At 33.5% G+C, this 21703-nt stretch overlaps 1 protein-coding gene across 1 annotated transcript in view; it reads left to right on the forward strand.

Annotated features, from left to right (window-relative positions):
- SEMA3E (semaphorin 3E) overlaps positions 1-21703 on the forward strand; it is a 127824-nt gene that overhangs the window by 55841 nt on the left and 50280 nt on the right. Inside the window, exons 2-4 of the mRNA XM_042872579.1 lie at positions 8334-8494; positions 14966-15025; positions 20483-20602. Of these exons, the coding sequence (XP_042728513.1) occupies positions 8334-8494; positions 14966-15025; positions 20483-20602 (341 nt within the window). The remainder of the gene's footprint in view (positions 1-8333; positions 8495-14965; positions 15026-20482; positions 20603-21703) is intronic.

The raw sequence follows: 21703 nt of genomic DNA on the forward strand, positions 1-21703 counted from the left end.
TGGGAAAACAAGCAGACCTTTGATTTATTCAGTATTTATTCACATTCAAAGGTATTTGGGACACATAAAGAAAAACAGAACGAAATCATGGATAGGTTAGTGTCAGATATCTCAAATTAAGGTAGGATTTCTGAAGAAACTAAGTATAGTAGCTGAATACTCGTCTCCTTTCTGTTAATTTAATCTTCTTCGTAGAAGCTGTTCTGGTCAATTAAAGAGAACAGACTTTGTGGTAACAATATATTAATTTCCACAAAGCTCCATTCACTGGTGCTCAGAGAAATATGAGTTTATTTCAGTGCATGTTGAAAATCTTTTTGAATTCACCTATGGAATATTGTCTTAAAAGCTGCATCTGATGGGAGTAATTGATGTGGTAGAAAAAAAAAATAACTTGAAAGTTCCCTTTCATCCTTTTTGTTCTTTCCATGTCTATTTTCCCTCTTCTTTTTCTTGCATTTCTTACAATGCCTCCTTTTGCCTTCATTCTTTTTTTTTTTTTTTATCACATTGATGATTCCAGATAGTCTTAAGGTATCCTGTCAATCACATACCATCATGCCCAAGAACATATGCCCCTGAAAATCACATGGGATAGATCATTTTCATCCATATTTTCAAAGGAAATTCAATTTAACACTCATTTTGAATGGTATAAAATACTGACTTCTGGCTTCTTCACTTCGAATGAAAGAACCAGATTCTTTTTCTGTCAAAACACTGGATCCCTCCATTGGAAGAATGCTACTCTTCCCAGATTGGTGTGGTAATAAGCGTGTAGTAAGTGGTGCACCTTAATAAATCAAGCTCTGAAGAGACTGGACTGCCTGTATTTCATCAGAAGAGAGCTGTGATTATTTGAACCATATGTTTCTGCTAAATCTCAAGAGTTTTATAAATCAATTCTTTCACTTATTAACACTATTAAGATATTAAATATAATGCAAAGCATTTTATCTGAGCACAATGTAAAAAGCGTATATGTCTGTATGCTTGCTTTCTTAGCAATACTTCAATACCTTAGGTGAAGTGGATAACATGTCCAAGAACTATTTCATGGATGTCTGTGTTACCCTTAGACTGGAATAATTTCATATTAAAAAACTCTGATTTATATTTTTAATTGATTGTTTTTGTAAAAAGTGCATTTAGCAAACGTTCTATCAAAAATTCTACATTAAAAAAAATGAATGATAATATCAATGATAATTATTATCTATATAATTACAATTTCTTATAACTAGCTTTAAAAATAACTCATTAAGGAGATAAAAATCATTGGGATTTGAAATCACCAGAGAATTTTAGGCAGTCTCATTATACTGATTTAATACTGCTCACATAAGTAAATATCTACTCTACTTTGGACAGAGATCTGGGGACTTGGTATTATTTTATTTTGCATGAGCACAGAATACAGTCTAATATTTTCTACCACAACCACGTTTTTAAAATGTATTGTCAGAGAACACTTTTGGGATACATCTATATTTTCTGGGAAAAAAAAAATCACATCACGACTGTAGAGAATTTGACTACTTGCCAAAATTTACTATCTAGAATAAAACTGAATTTAAAAAATGAATGTACCACCACTATGCAAACAATATCCAGTTACTTAGGAGTAATTATGAAATCGATATATTAAGCTTAATTTAAAATTTCTGAAAACTAATGCTAAATTCCAGTTCATTCAGAGCATGATGTGAATGCACGAAAGCAACTATCCTTTGAATGCCATTTTAGTGCTGGCATTATTATCTCTTTTTTGAGATGATTCCTTGCTTGTTATTTTGTGGATTTGGATAAAATACAGGAGAAAGTCTATTAGTTGGATGCAATATCAAAACTATTTCATCTGTGGCTACCTAGATAAAATCAGTGAATTTAACAGGCAAAATGATGAATGAGCTCTGGATTAGGCCTTATATTAGAAGCCATAGTAAGTTTACTGTTCAGGTAATGAAAATAACAAAAGGATCTAGAAGGTCACATATTTTATGCTCAGAAGACAGTGTGGCAAACTACACAACTGTTAACAGGTATTGTAAATGTATTAAATCAATTCACAAATAAGTTTTCTTTCAAGGCAGCCTGTTAACCTGCTATAATTACTGGGTAGGTTTGATTACCTACTAAAAATATTAAGATTTTACTACACTGCATTGAATTTCTTCTAGATTAGAATGTGCTTCTGGAAAAAAAAGTGGCGTACAATGTCATTAATCCAGCCCTCATGAAGATTATGTGTTTATTTTCAATTTGATGTGCAGTTTCATTGGATAAACTTCCAAAAATTACTATAAATGTCATTAAATGCTGTTTAAGCACGTTTTGTTTTTTAGTATTATGTAGCATACCAACACAATATGTATTTATAGATCTGTAATGGTTATATTTCTGTTTAGTGGCTAAAATCAGAATAGTTAGAATGACAGCAACTGAATGTTTTGCCACTAGGGAAGAAAAACAAAATATTTGCTAAATGTAACAGAGGAAAATATAATAGTGTGAAATGGAAATATCAAGGATAAGTACATGAGCTAGCATGATTAGCTGTGTTAAAAGCTTTCAAATTTCACTGAATTTTTTCTGCTATAAGCTAAATAGATGTAGAAGAAACAGAAATATACTCTGTGGCGCATTACATGTTTTATTTATAGGTTTTTTTTCCAATAGCTTTAAAGAAAGAGACATGGTTGTACTGCATACGGATAAAAAATATTTTCATCTGCCCACCATACCTTATAATTGCAGAAATTTTTGCCTCTGCAATTTAAACAAAGTAAAAAACAGAGATATTTAAAGGCATGTTTGCTTTTCACTATAATTAATCTCATCAGTATATCCACACATTCTGAAAAATCACCTAGAAAAGCACCAAACAGCATTTTTCATGGACTTGCTGTACCAGCTCACTTTGTGAAGCCAATTACATTACCCAAATAGAGCTAGATAGCCAAACTTCCCTGCTGTTAGGAGCAGAGATTGAATCATGTGAGAGTAGTTATGGACTAATGGCTTTCTGCTTGTCATTACTAGACTTTACTTTCTCTCTCCTGCCCTGCCAAGTTTCTGAGGCATCTTCCTGGCAGCCACAAGATTAAACCTCAAGCAGTGAAAGTTCATACTTCAGATTCACTCACAGACTTTACCTCCTACTAATTCAAGTTCCTTAAATGAGGCCCTGAAATATATCAAGACCCATGTATTAAAAATACAGTGGAAACTTTCATAATTATTTTCAACATTCAAGATTTTTCAATTAGTTTGCTAGTTGCTATTAATCCTGCCTTTATTGATCTCAGCTCAGATTTTGCTAGCAAACTTCACTGAATTCAGCTGTCTCTTGACAATTTACACTGTTCTTTTTCTAATGCTTAATGGTTCACCTGAGTTAGCATCTCTCTCTGCTACATGGCAATCATTGTCCTGACTGAAATCAGTTTTGCAGTAACAGAGATGACTGATGACTATGAGCTCAGGAAAGTAAAAATTGCTAATGCATTAGCTCATCTTCAGCAGAATAGTTTTGAGATGAGTTTCCATCTCTATTTTTTCCCCAGGGAAGAACATTTCTGCCTCCTGTTAACAATTCTACATGGAATATTGCCATTTAGAGGTTTTAACCTTGTCAGAATTATCCAACCACTTGTAAGATTATATTTTTGTCCTTGTGATGAATGACTCTTCAAAGTACTCTTGGATAGTAACCTACTTTAAGTACTTGTGGTTTAAACTGCAGGATACTTGCATAGCCTGATCTTATTGTTAATCTGTGTTTCATAAACTGTTACAGATATTTCAGGCTGTCTCTGTATGTCTTTTATTTGTTTCTCCTCTGTTTTGTTTATATTCCTTTCTTGTTATATGTAAGCAGATTTTGGTTGTTATTAGCTATGTAATAAAAAGCTGAATCAACTGAAATTCAATAAAGCTCACTAAATTCTTAAAAAATCTGTTCCACTATAATATTTATAGTCTAGGACTATGCTGCTCTTTGGAAACATGAAATGTTATTCAGGTGTTCATATTACTTTGATTTTATATTTCTGGCCTTTTATAATATTGATGGGGACAGTTGCTACCTCTTCCTGTGAAGCTGCACTGAGATGTCCACATCACATACTCAACAAGTTCAAAGTGCCAGACTCATCTGTCAGTGCTCTGCACCTGGATAACATCTTCACCAGAAGAACGTTCTGCAGACTTACGTAGTGTGGGAGGTGAGGCTATATCTCTGTAAAATTTGAAAGGGGAATCAAAGATTTTCGTGAGGGCAAAAAAGGGCAAGAGCAACTTTACAGTTGTGGTGATGTAATGCTGCAGAGAACAGAGCAGCAACTTTTTCACAACCTGAAAAAAAAAGTATATATCTGAATTGATATTTATCTGTATCCCATATATGAAGATATGTGTTCTTCCCTCAGTTTTTAATTTCTGATAAAATGTTACCTGCTATACAAGATAATTCACTATATTCTAGCTACTTTGAAGCAGTAACAACTTTTTTTGCATTTAATGTCCTAATTATATATTGGTTATCTATCACTTACATTCAAAAAAATCTTGACAGAATAAAAATGATAAAATTATTTAAAAAAATAAAGGAATAACTTCTATCACAATTTTTAAAAGAATTATATGCTAAAGATTAAAAATTAAAAAATCAGATATTACAAATATAACAATGCGTAACAAATAACTACAGTCCTTCTTGTCAAAAGGATATAATGTGAATATGTTCACTGGATTAGATTTGTTTAAGGAAAAGTACAGTAAAGAAGATCAGTCTGAATATTTGCCAGCAAGCATTGGCAGACAGACAAGAAATCTGCAGGTTTATTCTTGACATTTAAAGCAGGAAATAACAAGATTTGTTCTTCATAGGTACTGTAGTGCGTTTGTGAAACATAATCTAGCAGCCCAGACTTGCTTTAAGGATCTCACTGTAAATGCACTGATTTACATGAATATCACAGAATATGTAAATGCTGAAGCTGTTATTTCTTTGTGAAGTAAAATAACTGATATTTTAGTGGTGCACTTTTACTTCTGGTATAGAACTTTTACATTAAAATGGAAAATCACTATGGAGCAATAACTAAATAACATTTTCCTAAATATGGGGATGATAGCTCTGAGGCATTGTGAAGGTCCATTTTCACCGACGGGCGTAGGAATGGTCTTTTCTTCTTTGTCCTCTATGTTGAGCACTAACAATACATTATCTCTCAAAAACTATTCTTTTTCTCTTGCTCTTTGACATAAGACCTTTATGGGGAAAGAGCTTTTTGCTACAGAAATCTATAGAGTCTCAATAAATTGTTGTGCTTTTCTCAGCTATAATCTCAGCCAATCCTGTGAGAGGACCTGACCACTTGCTAGATCAGTTTATATATTTTGTCCATTAACTGCTTAATACAAAATGCATAGACTATTTTGAGCACTTGGGCCAGAACATTTTTCCTGGAAAAGTAACCTAACTGCTACATTATCACTTTCCTCCTGCTTACTCTGCCTGAGCCTGAAGATCTTTCTCTACGACTTCAATAGGAAATGGAGAAAGCATCCATCTTTCCCTATCTAGTAGCTAGTATTGGGATTTGTCCTCTTTATGGAAAGAGGAATATCTGGGTTTCAATGCATTTAGAGAAGGAATTTCTTAGGTAACAGATTTTGTCTCTAGAACATTTTTAAAGGATTAGGAAACATTATAATTCCGTAGCCAGATTTTCAAAGAAAATAGCAGAAATATCTGATCTTGTGAGTGTGTTAGATGTGCTCAGCATAATTGCAGCTACTAAATCCTAAGATTAGTTAGAAAAACATCATCTTTTTGGTTCATGTTCAAATTTAGGTATGATCAAGGAAAATGAACTGTTCAATTAAGGATGTGGGCATGACCAGAAGCCCAAGTCTCGTGAGCATAAGCATCTTGAAAGTAACTGAGAATAGACTTTAGGGAAAGCTGCTTTAAACTTAAGTATTTTGTTCCCAGTTTTGCTTTGACTTCAATGACTCCCTGAGAATCTCAACACTGCAAAATGCAGAGATCCACAGTCTATTATCTTGGTATTAAGTATGTTCTGTAACCTTTTATTATACATATCCTGTCCACAAATCCTAGTACCCTTCAAAGGAGCTACATAATACTAATACATTGGTGTTTCAGTAACCAAATTTCTCCCCAGGTCTCTCTGCTTGTTTGTTTTCCAATCCTTTCCATATGTCAGACTCACTTATTTTCTGGCCTCAACACACGCAGCAAAATCACACCAGTATAGCTTTGGTGGAGGCTTTGCTAGTAATAACTCTTTTTACAAGTTTGATCTTGAAAAGTGTTTAATTTTCTCAGTGTTCACTGAAGACAAATGTGCAGGTGTGGTTGGCAGGACTGTCTCTTATACAAGTAGTTACCAGTTTACACGATCAGGTAGACGAATTCATAGTGCTTAGTATTCTTATTGAAAACAGGTGAGTGATCTCTCTGATCTACGTCAAGAAATTTTGTCTCAGTTATGAAAAATTTGCCTTCAAGATAGCATGAAAGTAAGCAGATGAAGCTACTACAATGTACTTTTGTGGCTGGATATAACTAGAATTTTGAAATGTAATTGTTCGTTTGTTTGTTTGTTTCTGGACAAACTTGAAAACAAAATACATTGGATGTTTTACAAATGTTTAAAAAAATATTTTATTTGGGACTAATGGGCTATTTCCAGTTCTGATTTTAGTCCATTCCTAGTTTGATATCAAGCAAGAAATGTTCTGAAACAGCAGCCTGTTGGATTTACTTGGCGAGAGAAGCACCATCTACTCATTGCTGTGCAGTCTTGCACTAGGTGTATCACTGCCAAGAATGGTCTGTATGTTAAGTTTAGACAAATAAAACTTACTTTTTCTGTTTTTTAAATCAGGACAGACACACTCACATGCCAAGTGTTTTGACCTCTCCAGTTTAAAAATATTACAGAAAGCTTAGATATTAAAAATGTTCTCCACAAATTTTTAATTATTTTTGAAGATAGCTTAGGAAAAAAAAACAGTTGTGAGGGTGCGTGACTCCTTTAATAAAAATTTTATCATCTAGGGAACCACTTGAAGAAACTAGTTGCTTTTGACCTCTCCTGAACTGAACTTGGTCAACTACAACAAAACATACTTACTAAATTACTAAACTGCTTCATCACCACATATATAAATAACAATTTAAAATGAAAATGAGTTGTGGAAATATGTCTGTTGGATTGAATTCAGCTACTTAATGAATGCTAAATTTCCTATTAAAATGATAAAATTTATACTAATATAGCTATTGAATGATAAATTTATTTCAAGTAAGGATGGTTGTGAGGATAAACTGAAGGGAATTTGCTGACTTTTATCAAGAGTGGCTTGTTTCTTCTAAATAAAACAATTCCTCACAATATAGCCAAAGGAACCTAGTTCCTTTTCTTCACACCCAGCTTTGCTCTTTTTGAGGCAGTCCTAGGGCACTCTCTGTAATGAATTCTCTAGAGGTTTCCCAAAGCAATGATTGTCAGCCTCTCTGAACTGCAAGCCAGACTGTGCTCTGAACCATCTGCTGTCAACAAGAACCTGGTTGCTTGCCTCTTTCATTCTTCTTGGGGTCTGATTCCAAGTTTCTACAACATTACACAGGATGAATTTCACTTTCTCTGTGTGAGTTTAGCCTGGACCATAAACTGCTAAACCCCAGCTTGCCTTAACACTTTAGCATATTTCCTGACAAAATCAATAATCACTTGGAAAATTATGAATATGCATTTTACAGACTTTGTACTCTTCTCACTGAATTTAGTGGCAATATTTTCCATGAACTAAGTTGGGATGGTGCCGGGGTTAAAAAAATCAATGGAATCCCTCCAAAAAACAAAAGCAGAACAATGTTGTGCATACAATATGCATGCAGTTCAACATGCCTGAGTGAAAAACAAGGAAAAAAATTTCAGTAATTTTTCAATTTGCATCTGTTCATTCCTTTCTTCACATTTACAGTTAATGTTCTAAGCAGTGCTTTTTCCTTTTCAGAAAATGTTTTGGAGAAAGCTTACTCTCTCCCATCCTCACCTTTTGATATATTGAGCACAAAGATTATGATGTAAAGATTCATATGCAAGTCTCCTAGAGAGCTGGCTCATTTTGAAAATTGTTCCCAGGTGTTTTGTGTCTCTTTCTTACTCAAAGATTATATGATTAGCATTTTAATGTCTCACAAATTCTTGTATAGTTCCCTAGGAGAATATGAAAATGAAGCCATGATGTTAAGCTCTTTGGTATTTATCACGCACACTCTGATTGCATTTCAGAGCTCTGGGATTTAAACAGGACGTCAGTCTTTCATAGCCCGTTTGGATATCTTGGTCTTCATATAATGCTCCTGGATGAGTATCAAGAGCGACTGTTCGTGGGAGGAAGAGACCTCTTGTACTCCCTCAGTTTGGATCGAATCAGCAACAACTACCGAGAGGTGGAGTAAAAAGATGTTATATGTTCGTCATTTTGTGTTACAATGCATAGCATAGAATATCAGAGTTTGCATGACTGGAAATGAGATAATGGTGTTCTTGTAAACACTGACATTTTGTGCATGAACTTCAACGTCATGTTTGTCTGTAAGAAAATATATCAATTATCATTTCATTTCCAGGAACGTCTCATATGGGTTGTTCTCAGTGAAGAGAGCTGGGAGACCCAGAAAGTTATTTCTCACTGTTTTTCAGCATGTTTTCTAAAATTTAGAACATCACACAGCACTTTATACACACCTGATGTCTACATCTCTGACATGTAACTAAGGAACGATCTTTCCCTTTTATTATTGTAGTTTTTCTATAACAAAAAAAAACAAAAAAAAACAACAACAAAAAAAAAAAAAAACACAAAAAACACCAAACATATACACCCTCCCTCTTCTCCCCTCATCCCCAAGAAAAGTACATAAACTATAAAAAAAATCTTTTTGATTATTTTCTACCTCTGTTTAGAAAATGCATCACTAGCTAAAAGCCAGTGCTGGTAAGTAGTGACTGAAAATTTCATTTCAAGCCTACTCAGAGATTTGTGGGTTCATGTCATAATCATACCAGTGAGCTTGGTACATGATAGATACTGCAGCTGATTGGCAAACTAGCAACTGAAGTAAAGAGACTTGAGTATTTGTTCATGTGAGCTCTGGCTTCCTTCTGCACTTGGTAGATAGGACTGGAGGCATGTGGTGGTGAAATGAGGTTGTGGGACCACCACTCTTTCCACAGTCCTGCTGACTAAGAATAAAAGATGCTTTGAAATACTTCAGTTTTCCTGGTTTTTAAAATTTCTTCTTTATTTTGATATATTTTCATTCATTCTCAAATGATTAAATGAATGAAAATGCTGGTAAATAAAGTACTCTAGAGAAAAAAGACTTTTGTTAATCTTTGTACTCCAATGATCACTAGGCTTGCGTATCAAATTCTTTTATTTTTTCCCCTACTTGTAAGTGAATAACATATTAACATGCCAACACCCTGGTCAGCTTTGCACTAAGGGGCCGTTCTTATCTCCATTTGCTCCATGACTCTGAAAGGATATGTTTTATCCTTTTTATAAACAGTTTCAGCAAGGTAATCTTGCAAGGTAACATAGAGAAATGGGAACACTCAGAGAGACCATCTGAGATTTTATCTAAATCAAATATATTAAAACAACACTTTTTAACTCCTCGCAGTGCACTACTGCATATTGAGCTGTGTTCCTGCACAGTGAGGTATAAGTAAACTCCTTTTCCATTTGATAAAAATTATTAATATCCTGTGACATGATATTAGAGGTCAGGGATATGAAGACATTCAAGAAGCAGCTATTTTTATAAAATGAGTTTTTCTTTCCTCCTCTTGTTTCCCATCTGGTAGTAAAATCTGTATGGGGAAAGATGATAGGATAAAATTTTTTACACTTCTGTCCAACCACCATTGTCACATCTGGATGCACTCTTAAATTCGTTACACTATTTCTTGTTGTTTTTAGATAGAAGATCAGCTCTTTACTCTAAAACTACATTGTCTGTCTTGAGATCTGTGCACAGGACATGACAAATTAATGGAAGCTCTGCATGCCTGATTTTATGATGTGCAAAAGACAAGACACTGGAATAAATGGAGCTTGACCTTACACATTTGGAAACATGACCTCACTGGATCTCAGCTCCCTTGTCATATTCCTTTTCTCTTTTCCCAAAGTTTACGCAGCACAGATCTCATTCAGTAATAGCTAGGAAAAATTTAAGTTTCCCACTGCGATATCAGGAAAAGTCTAGAATGAAACATTTATGTTATATTAGAGCTTAATTAATGAGATATGCTAAGTAAAGTTCTTGGGGAAAAAAAAAAAAAGAGAGATATGTTGATTCATTATTATCAAAGTTTTATATTAAGCTTCCCTTAACTATGTGTTGGTTAGCCTTTGACCTTTTTTTCCAACTGAAGATTTTAGTTTACTTAATCTAAGATACCAGCTATAACCTAGCAAAAATATAAGGAGGCAAGTTTCTGGGTTTTATTTTCTCTCTAGGATGCAAGACATTTATTTCAGATATTTGGCATGTTTGGATAGACTTGATTGATCTTTTTTTTTTCTGCATTCTAGAAAGTAGTTGATGTGTTTAAATCCATTGGCATCATATTTTCTACAATTTACAATACAAACATGCTCTCTAAAAAACAAACTAAACCCCACTGCCAGTCAGAAATATATCTCTTCTGCCACAAAATGACCCTGTAGTTCCTTAGATAGCAAGATTATTAGGAGTTCTCCAGAAGAAAACAAAATGCTGAGTGGACATAAAATGCCTTTTCTTTGAGAATTATCGTCTGCCAAAATAATCCAGCATTTCCAACAGACTCATCTTATATGAGATACGTATCCTATAAATCTGCATTTAATAAACAGATTTAAGTTTCTTAAGGTTCAGCACAGTTTAGCTGTCAGACATGAAGAAGCACTCTGAAAGATAGATCAGAGGTTTTTTTTGGTATACTATTAATTGTTTGTGTATATACATACCAAAATTATATTAGGCACATATTGTTCAGAGCAGCATTAATACACATTAAAGAAAACATGAGTGCAAATGGAAAATATTTCTCAGAGAAGAAAACTATTCCTGTTGCAGTGTCTGGGAAATCTGGAGTTCTGAGTAGAGATTTCAACCATGGCATAGTCCTTCTATGTATCTTAGTTCTTCACCTGTCATATTTCTTCCACCTACTTTGTATTTGTTTTTATTTGTATTTGTTTGCTTATGGTATTCAGAAATCTTGCTTACAGTGTTTAGTATGTCTTACCATTAGCATTTGAAACAAAGCTACTGTCTATGAAATGTGGATATTAGTATTTACAGAGAATTAAAGCCAGACAAGTACTTGAAACCATGTGTAAAGGCAAATCTTCGGAGTTCCCTCCACGTGACCTTTACTTTCTCTCCAGATATAATTTCTTTTCACACCACTTTTAGAATCAAACATTATACATATTTCAGATTTGATCCAAAGTATTTAAGTCTTGTAATGATAAACAAGCTGATAGAGAACTTATTTGATATCTGGTGCCAATTTTTAAAAGTTAATTTTATTGATGACCAGAGCAAGTCTTTTTGACAGCAAATGAATCAATGCTGGTAGCTCATTGCGAGTGATCTAACAGCTCACAGAGAAGGATAACTATTGATTCTACTTATTCTCTTGTAGAAAGGAAATTAAAATGTATTCCCTATTTGTCCAAAAACTCTTTACAGATAGCTGTTTATCATAGCTTCTTCAAAGCGTTCACAAAGGGCTTGCTATTAAGACAAGCATTCCTGCATAAGCTTGTGCAGACAGCTTTCAATGTGCAGTTTCTGGTCCATTATGAAATAACTTCAGATTAGGATTTATATAGACATTGCAAAATGCAATAAAATCTCCACAGTATATCATGCCTTTCTTACTCTCTGGTAGAACTAAGTGTATGAGCTAAGCTTCAGAGCTGGCTGAACAGAAGGCTGTAAGAGCAGACATTGCTTGCATCTCCTTTGAATATCACACAGGAAAGTATACAAATGGAAATAAGAAGTACATGATTTAGCAGTGAACTTGATTATTCCCTGGAATTAATTCCCAAGAGTTAAGATGATATGTATGTTGATACAAATAACATCTACCACACAAAAAGTTATTTTTTTCAGAATTTGTGTTTCAGACAAAAACAATCTGTGTGTTCATTAAGCACAATTTACTAATTCAAGATAATGACTGGAAGGTTGAATTGCTTAATTGCTCTGCAGTATTCTAGTGTTCAGTCTAGCTCAGACAGTAGTTCATTTTAGCTAACAGTGCTATAAAGTTCATATAGTTTCCTGAAATTAGCTTTCATTAGACATGCTATCTTGTTTTTTGAGACCAGTGACTGAACAGGAAAGCTGTTTGGAGATACTAATTAGGATTCCAGATCCAATTAAATTTTGGTTCCTCTCTGAATTTACTCAGTAGCTATCATTTGTACTGCCCTATGAATTTTTTTTTTTTTTTTTTTTTTTTCCTTTTTTGTCTTTAAACATAGCTTTTTTTCCTTCAATACAATGCTAGAAGTATACCATGCAGTTTTCAAGGATAATAGTTTTGTGGTGCAAGATGAGAAACTATCATTAAACAAGCAATTTAAAAATGTACTTCACAGTAGTCTGCAGTGGTGACAAGTTTTGAATAGTTATGTCCAAACAAAAGATCAAGTTTGCAGCCCTGTGAAATCTATGCTAGTATGATGCTATTCCAGTCTAGATGCACACAAAAATTTCCCAACACTTGATACCACCAGTTTGCTAAAAGATTTTAATCCTGGCAAAGAGCCAATTCAAAGTTAAGGTTGGTAGTTTTCATAACACTAAAGGATAAACATTAGGAAAACATACATGTGGCAAGTTAAAGGCTACCATTACAGCTGGCTAATATCTGGATATCCATGTAGCACAAACATATCCCATTTATCCCAAAAAAGGAAAAATGAAATAATTACACAAATATCCTTTAATATAATGTTACTGTCTTGAGCCATTTACTGTCAATATCTTTGCAAATGATCATAGCAGACAAGTTGAACAGCTTTTCTGTTTTCAGGATTGAAATAAATAAATTAGCTTTTTTCTGATTTTTTTTTTAAATTTCCTATGACAGAAAATTCAGTTTCTTTTAGCCTGTAGTCTATAAGAATTTTGAAGAGATCAAAATCTTAATGCCTATTTGTATTGAGACTCATAAGCCTTGTAAGGAGCTACTTTGGGCTATAAACATTGGTTCAGCTTAGACATAGATAAATGGCTGTAGGCATCCAAGATAGATTTCTACACCTCTTCTCACCTGCTGGAAAAGGTACAGAGATGATCCCTTATATTTATCCTTTCATTAGGCACCTTTAGCTACAACAAGCTATGATATGTATCCCAATAGGTAATGCAATGGCTGAGCCAACAACAGAAACAGGATTTCAATTGTGGAAGACAATGTGCAAGAGGCAGCTTTAGAAAGCAGATCCACAGTAGAAGTGGTAGATTCAGAGATACAGGATAGTTCCTGCTGCTCATGAGCCTTTTTGATGAGAGCAATTCACTCAGGAGTCAAAGCCCTTCACCTCTGCAAGAGGCACACATCCCCCACTTCTCTTCAGAATGTTACGGAACAAAATCTTGTTGCTTACTCTGCAGCCAGTTGTCAAACTTTCAGACAAGGGGTGAAAACTGAGTTATATCCTGGAGTTTTGTCTCTCCCTTAATTGTGCTTATGCATCTAATTCAGCACCCATTAAGTGGAGAATATGCATATAAAATATTTTGAATTTCACTGGGACTAAGTATCTGAATACAAATATAATCACCTACAAACAATATATATTATATTAGGTTACAGAGTCAAGTGTTTCATTCATGATGTGGTTTTTCAGTGTCTTCATTCCTAACATTCTCTTGCATCACTGATAGAAAAAAAACAACACAAAATAAAATCAGTGGGTGCTGCATTCTTGAAAGTATTCAAGGGCATACTGGATAGAGATTTGGGCAATTTGATTAATGGAAGGTGTTCCTGTCCATGCCAGGAGGATTGGAACTTGATACTATTTAAAGTCCTTTCCATGCCAAAACATTCTACGATTCTGTGATTTCAAGCACTTTCTAGCAGACTTCCACTGAGGTGAACTTATTTTTCACTTTTAAAAATTCTAAGAAATAATCATTCCAGTCTGCACAATTACAAATTATTTATAATTTTTAATAATAAGTTTTAATATTAATATTAAATTAAGTTTTTAAATAAATTTTAATTTTATTATTATTTTTTTTAATTTTTAATTAATTAAATATTAATTAAGTTTTATAAACAAAAATTATAAATTGAAATTATGCATTTGTAATGAAAAATAAATTTTATACAATAGATAACTGAAAAAAAAATTCTACTTGCATAATTTGGCATTCAGCAGTAGACTCTGAAGAGCTGATCTTACTCCTAGAAGGCAAATAAGGACCTTCTATAAACCAGTTTCTTTTCTAAGTGCCACTTAAAGCAGAAAATCAGTAGTTCAAAATTAATTCTTTATGGGAAATTGTTGGAAGTCTCTGATGATTTATCAACAACATTTCTACTGAAGTTATATAAATTGTCTAATATATTTTGTTTATATTCTGTTTACTAGTATTAATTTAGCTGAGTTAGCCCAAGCAAAACTTTCATGATACAAAATATCTATTACATTATTGTACACTTATATAGATATTTAGAGGGTAATTATTTGGCTTGAAATCAAAATGTAATAGAAGCTCGATTAAATGTAATAACATACAATAAAAGAGTCTCACATGAAAAACAGTGGAAAAATTTTAACATCAGACTACAAATTGTACTACTTTCTATTTTTATTTGTTTTCTTTTTTTAGATCCATTGGCCTAGTACACCTCTTCAAGCAGAAGAATGCATAATTAAAGGAAGAGATGCTGTAAGTATCATCTAATATAAGTCAAATATACTTCAATTATAGCTTTTGCTGATCCAAAACAAGGACTCGGGAATGTCTAAATTTCAGACAGGTCAAAGCAGAGACATAATTGTGTGTAGATGCTTAAAATTGTGTAACAACCAAGAATATACTAAATTATTAGTTTAATTGCTTTTCAAAGCAGCTCATAAAAAGGCAATGAACATTTTGATCATTTGAGCTTTCTCCTAATGTTTTTTTCTAATGATATCAAGGAAGGTACCTTAGTAATTCCCTTCCCCCAATTCTTTTTTTTTTTTTTTCATACACATAGACTACCTTCTGTGTTTAAACTTTTTCACATTCCAAATCATTTTTAAAATTTAGAATCTCTAGAATACATTAAAAAAGTAACAAAATTATCAGTAGTTATAAAGTGTACTTTTGCTCCACAGGTTTTTCTGACATACCAATATAAATATTGTATTTTAATGAACCCAGAAGCTCTACTGTTCCTGTGATTCAATGCTTAAACTTTAATCATTTCCCAGAAAAAGACATGAAAGCTCACCAATACACAGTCTGGTATCATTTACACCACAGGATGAAAGTTCTTCTGGATGGAAGCTCTCTATAATTTTGCAGTGCACCAAGCTCATTATCTGCAACTCATAAAAACAAAGCACATAAAACACCTAGTAAATCTCACAGCTGCAAGAGCTCACACCAATTTGATAATGATGATAGTTTTACAGCAACAGTGATAGAAACATCAATGGGTAAAATGCTTTCCACAAAAGCACAGCAAACAAACAGCCTTGATGATAACCACCACACATTCAGAGTGAAGTCTAGGAAGCAATAAAATTTTTTCTTGAAATGTCCACATCAACAGAACGGGTGAATCAGATGGAAAATAGTATAATAATAATAATAATAAAAAAAACAGCATAGTACATTACTCCTCACACTATCCTGGCTTAGAACTGATCGTTTTGTACTTATATTAGTAGTTCATTGCATTTTTCTGGATGTTTTTGGAGCCTTGAGATTTTCAGGTGCCTTTGGTTGAATATAGTGATTTTCTATATTGTCTTAAGTTCAAGGTCATATTAAATGAATCAAAAACATATTGTTTCAGTTTTATTTAATACGATCCCTAGCCATAAGTTGTTACTACTGTTAGAACCCTGCCACCTTTCCTTCAACACTACACGTTAGATGTATTTTCTTATATTTCAAAAATATTATTTGGGTTAAATAAATACAGAAATAGTTATGGGTGTTCCAATGGAATGTAAAGTTTTCCCCCTCAGACTTGTGAGATTCCCTAAAATTTGAGATCTTTTAAAATCCAGTCTGCTAGTGTACCTTCAAATATGCACTGGAATGAATGTGATAGTTTAAAAAATTAATATGTTTCTCATATTTTCCATGTAATGTGGAAGTCAGGTGCCCTGATTTTTAAAAGGAAAAGAACAGAATTAACAAAAACAAGAACAAAAACAAACAAAAAACAAACAAAAAAAAACAAAAACAAAAACAAAACACAGACTCCAGAATACATTAAAATTGTAAAATACATTAAAATTGTGAAAGCTGTAAATATTTTAATACCAAACAATATCAATTAATATTCTGATTCTCATGTGACTCCTAATTTATGTGTGGGACAACTGAATGGGTGCAGCTAATTAATTCCAGGGAATGCTTAGTAATTTTCATTAAAATGCTCAGTAGTTAGTGTACTGCAATTGCTCAACATGAAAAGAAGCTACACTGAACAAAACTTTTTCTATTATTTGCCTTTTCGTCTTCCTTTTTTTTTTTATATAACCATAAATGAATAAATAAATATTGGCTTAATGGCATTATAACTTAAAATCGACAGTTTGACATTTGTAAGTTCAGAATTCTATTTTTCACAATATAAAGTCTCTGAGAAAAAAAAAAAAACAAAAAACACCTCATCAATTATCTTTCAAAGACCTCTTATTTATTTCCATGCTATTTCCTTCTTTATTTTCCTTTGCAAAATATCTGGTACTAACTGTGCAAATAATATTATGCAAGACTGATATGTAATAAGCATTTCAGTGCTGAGAAACTTTATACATTCTTTAGTAGCCATACTGATGTTAAACAACAGGACAATTTGATAAGCTTTTACAACCTGTATAAGGTTATCAGTAGATATTGTAGCAGTAAAACTTCAAGTATTGTAGTCATAAATACAGTTTCAGAAAACTTTCATCCAGTGTGCCAGGAAACACACCTGTTGGCCTGTAGTGTGAGAGCTTTTGATCCTTTCAATTAGTTTATCAGCACTGGAAATCATTCAGAAATAAAAATCAAATTCTGTTGTTACAACTAACTTTCACACCGAGAAACTTCAGATTAATAAAATTCCACTGATCTAATAATGCATCTAAGAAGTCTCCTAAAGATAACCAGAATATTTAATTGTTTAAATAGGAAGTAGGAAGATGACTTATTTTAATGTTCTCCTGCGTGATGCATCTCTTCCTTTTTATGTGTATAGGATATTATCAGAGGGGCCAGCAGCAAAAACTATTTGTCTGATGGTTCCCAGAATAGCACCTTTTCCAACTTGTATATAATTTTGATAAAGCCATTTGGAATTAGTTTTTCTATATTTGGTGTCTCTCTTACTCTGTTTTATAGCTGCAGAAAATGTCAGGCATTTCTATGAAGACACGTAGAAAAAAAAGTAACCCATGAAGAGAGAAAAATAATCCTAAGATCTCTCTCCTTCTAAAGCTCTTTTGAGACAAAGATGAAGAGATATGTGGATAACAAAAGGAAACCATGGATAAAAAAACACAACAGCACAGAGGCAGAACAGAGGGCTATGAGTCAGGAAGGTCATACTTTGGCAGGGAGGGAAGACAGAGGGAAGAGCATCAGTGCCAAGTGAAGCATCTATTTAGAAATTACAAAGCATCCTTTTTGTTGCCATTCCACTGCTGCTGGTTAGAAAACATTTGTGAAGCACAAGTGAAATGGGTATTTCTGTCTTTGAGTACTAACTGATGTATAGATGATGTCATCCCACTAATCTGAACTCATTTATTTCTCTATCAACTGACATTTGGGACTTTTTTTCAGTGGGTCTAAAAATCCTGACCAGGTGAGAGACAACATAGAAAAAGACTTTAAAAAAAAAAAAAAGTTTTCAGAAACTTATGATATTAAACAATTTTTATTTGTCCTTTGCATATACATATTTAATTATACAACAGGTTACACACCTGTGTAGGTTTCCTGCTTCCTTCAAAGATTCAGTGAATGACAGGTTGGAAGGGAACTCTGAAAGACAGCTGATCCACCCCACCCTGGTCAAGCAGGCACACATAAAAAAGTAGCTGGTGCACAGATGCCCAGTCTCCTACGAGAATCAGATCCTACGAATGTGAGGTTCCAATCTGTCTGCAGAAAGCCTCACCTATTCATTCTAATTTTTCATGTCGCCTAGAGCATGAATGAGTGATAATGTCAGCTACCCCTGTCTTCCCTTTAATCTTAACCCATAAACTCTCAGTTGGCTCCTCATCCATCTCCAAGCAGAACTCAATGCGCTCTAACTGCTCTCTCACATAAAGGACAACACCCCTTTATCTCACCTCCTGCAACAGACCCCCTTTCTATCCTCCCCCAAAAGCCTGCATCCTCCCATTGCAATGGTCCCTCCAGCCATCCAACAAAATCTCCGTGATCGCAGCAAAATCATAGTATCGCAACTGCATGCACATCCCTAACTCATCATCTTTATTGTTCATACTGCATGCATTATCATACAGGAATGGAGAGGCACTCCAGCATGCTGGGTTTCTCCCCAATGGTTCTTGGTAGATACTTCCTTGCTTACATTCAAGTGCTGAAGGTGACTCCTTTTTGTTGATTTTGTGTTACAATTCCTGTCACATCACTATATGCCCATGTTCATTGACCTTGTCCATCACTCACTTGCAGGGTTGCTAATAACTCTCTTTTCCCCATTATTTCATTTTAAACCTTTATGTTCGAGTCAAACATCCTATTGGCAAAAATAACTCTCAATTGCCATGACATATCCTCTCACTTAAAGGCTAAGGAGAAACATATTACAAAGGATAGTTTTTCCATATGAGTTTTTATTTTATTTTGTTTTTTGCTCTTTTTGTTTCATAAATTTGAACACTTGCACTGAATGATGCAAAGGACTGAAGAAAAAAAAAAGGCAGATTCTTAGTTCTGAATCTAATGTAGCTACACAAATTCTTTCCATGGCTCCACTATAGAGTTATTCTTTGGGACATTAACCTCTTGCAGATGGACATTAAAACCCAAGATTTTTCTCATATAGTCTGAAAACTGAAGAAGAGAAAAGTTTCCAAAATGAAATTCCTCCACTCTCTTTTACAAAATAATTTTAGGATGGACTTATTTGCTTTTTGGAGATATATGAGCTTCTTTATTGACTACTGAAAGAGTCTAAAAGAAAAGCATAGGTTAGAACAAAAAACTTCAGAATGGCTATAGTTAGACGAGATTACTCTCATTACAATTGCCTTAAACTTGGTATTAACATCTTAAAACCCAGGGTCTGAGTAATAGAAAGATCACACAACTAAAGAAAATGAATACATTTTTTTCTTCACACACAGAAAATAATGACATAATGATAAAAACCCTGATAAACCAAGTCAGCAGAGTCCCAAAATAAATAATTTTATTCAGTCTCTGCTTCTAGTTCAGCAAAGGAATTGTAATGACCCCACAACTCAAAACAATGCTTGTAAGTTTGTTAATTGTAATATTTATGAAGCTGCAAATACACTAATGAGTCCCAGGGTATTGCCTTCAGGAAACTGAATAATTTCTTCTTCAAAGGAAGACTTGAATGGTGGAACTTAAAAAAGCATGAGGCTACACAATATAAAAAGTATTGATGAGCAATGCATTACACACACATACACACAAATGCAGTAGTCTTATGGAAAAATAAAATAAAAGTGTTACTTCCTTGAAATAAAGTTCATTTAACTTGATAAATAAGCCATTTGTTGACTGTTCATATATACTGCTCTCATTTTAATGCATACTGCATATAATAAAAGCTAATGCAACAAATATCTGGATTTGTGAAATGTATCCAAGGTTGAAGAAGCGCAAAATATGTTTTATAATTTAATCACTCCTCACTAGTTAAGTGCCTATAGTAAATTGTGATAAATCAGAGCTCTGAACTTCCTTCTAAACATGTTGTAAGTGTCCATTCATGGATTTGGTGAGACTGAAGTAGTAGTATAAAGTAGGAGAACTAAAATTTTATAAATAACAGAAAAGAAATTCTCAGTATGAAGAGCATCATCTGATACCTAAGATATTAAAAAAAAAAAAAAAAGTTATTTTATTTTTTATCATTTTTAATGGAAATTCTAAGATTTTCCTATGTTTACACTTTATGTGAACTAGGATGAATGTGCTAATTACATCCGTGTCCTTCACCGATACAATAGAACACATCTTCTGGCCTGTGGAACAGGAGCTTTTGATCCAGTTTGTACCTTTGTAAGAGTAGGACATCCATCAGAGGTAAGAAATTTGTTTTACAGTAATGATTCTTCTTGCCTATATTACAGCAAAGCCTCTATGGTTAAAAATAAATATTTAAATTGAAGTGCTGGGAGTTTTCATACAAATCATATAGAAGATGTTTTCCCTAATGAAATGTGATAGTTGTCCAAAATTGAGAAAAGGAGAACTAATTAATGATTTATATAGTTGTATTTTGGAGAATTAGGCAAAGAACTTCAAGTCAATATTTTTGCTTGTTTTAGGAAATAATGTACTGCATTGCACATACTTAGTTGGATGGAATGTGGAAAAGCTTAATTGTTTTTTTATTGATTTCAGCTTCTTATTGTTGATCATATTTACAGAATCACAGAATTGTAGGAATTCAAGTATATGTTAGCTCCTTGATGACAATTTTAACTGTTTGAACTGTTTGAAATCTAGATTAGACTAGCATTAAAGAATCACTAAATACACCAATCTCTCATTTTAAATATACTTAGGCAGTTAACCTAGTCCAGGTTATACCAATAAACTATGTATTACTTCATGGACATATAAATGCTGACTGACTGATCTTGCTTACATCCTGCTCCTATGTATAGTCTAAAGAACCTCTGGAATTAATGAGTGTAGTCTGAAATTCCCTAAACAAACAAACAAACAAACAAATAAAAAATAAATAAGGGAAGCCGCCTTGAGGGACTGAATTTCTCCACGTTTAATAAGGTTGAAAGTCTGAGTAAAGGTATATATTATGCTCCTAGGTGTGAACCTTGGAAATCCAATTATTAAAATTGAAATTCAATTTTGAAATTGTTCACTTAAAACTATCCCTTACATATACCTAGTAATGCTGAAGAAATTGTTTATTCTACTATGAGGTAAAAAAAAAAAAATAATGGTAGGGAATCCCATTGTTTATGAAAAAATCAGTTGATTTGTATCTCAGTACAAAAAAGACAGGGATCTCTTGGAAAGAGTCCAGCGGAGGGCCACAAAGATGGTGAAGGGCCTGAAGCATCTCTCCTATGAGGAAAGGCTGAGTGAACTGGGTCTGTTCAGCCTTGAGAAAAGGAGACTGAGAGGGGACCTGATCCAGGTCTATAAATATCTAAG

The sequence above is a fragment of the Lagopus leucura genome, unplaced genomic scaffold, assembly GCF_019238085.1.
Source record: "Lagopus leucura isolate 7727_CA_CO unplaced genomic scaffold, USGS_WTPT01 Super-Scaffold_100008, whole genome shotgun sequence".
Taxonomy (NCBI): domain Eukaryota; kingdom Metazoa; phylum Chordata; class Aves; order Galliformes; family Phasianidae; genus Lagopus; species Lagopus leucura.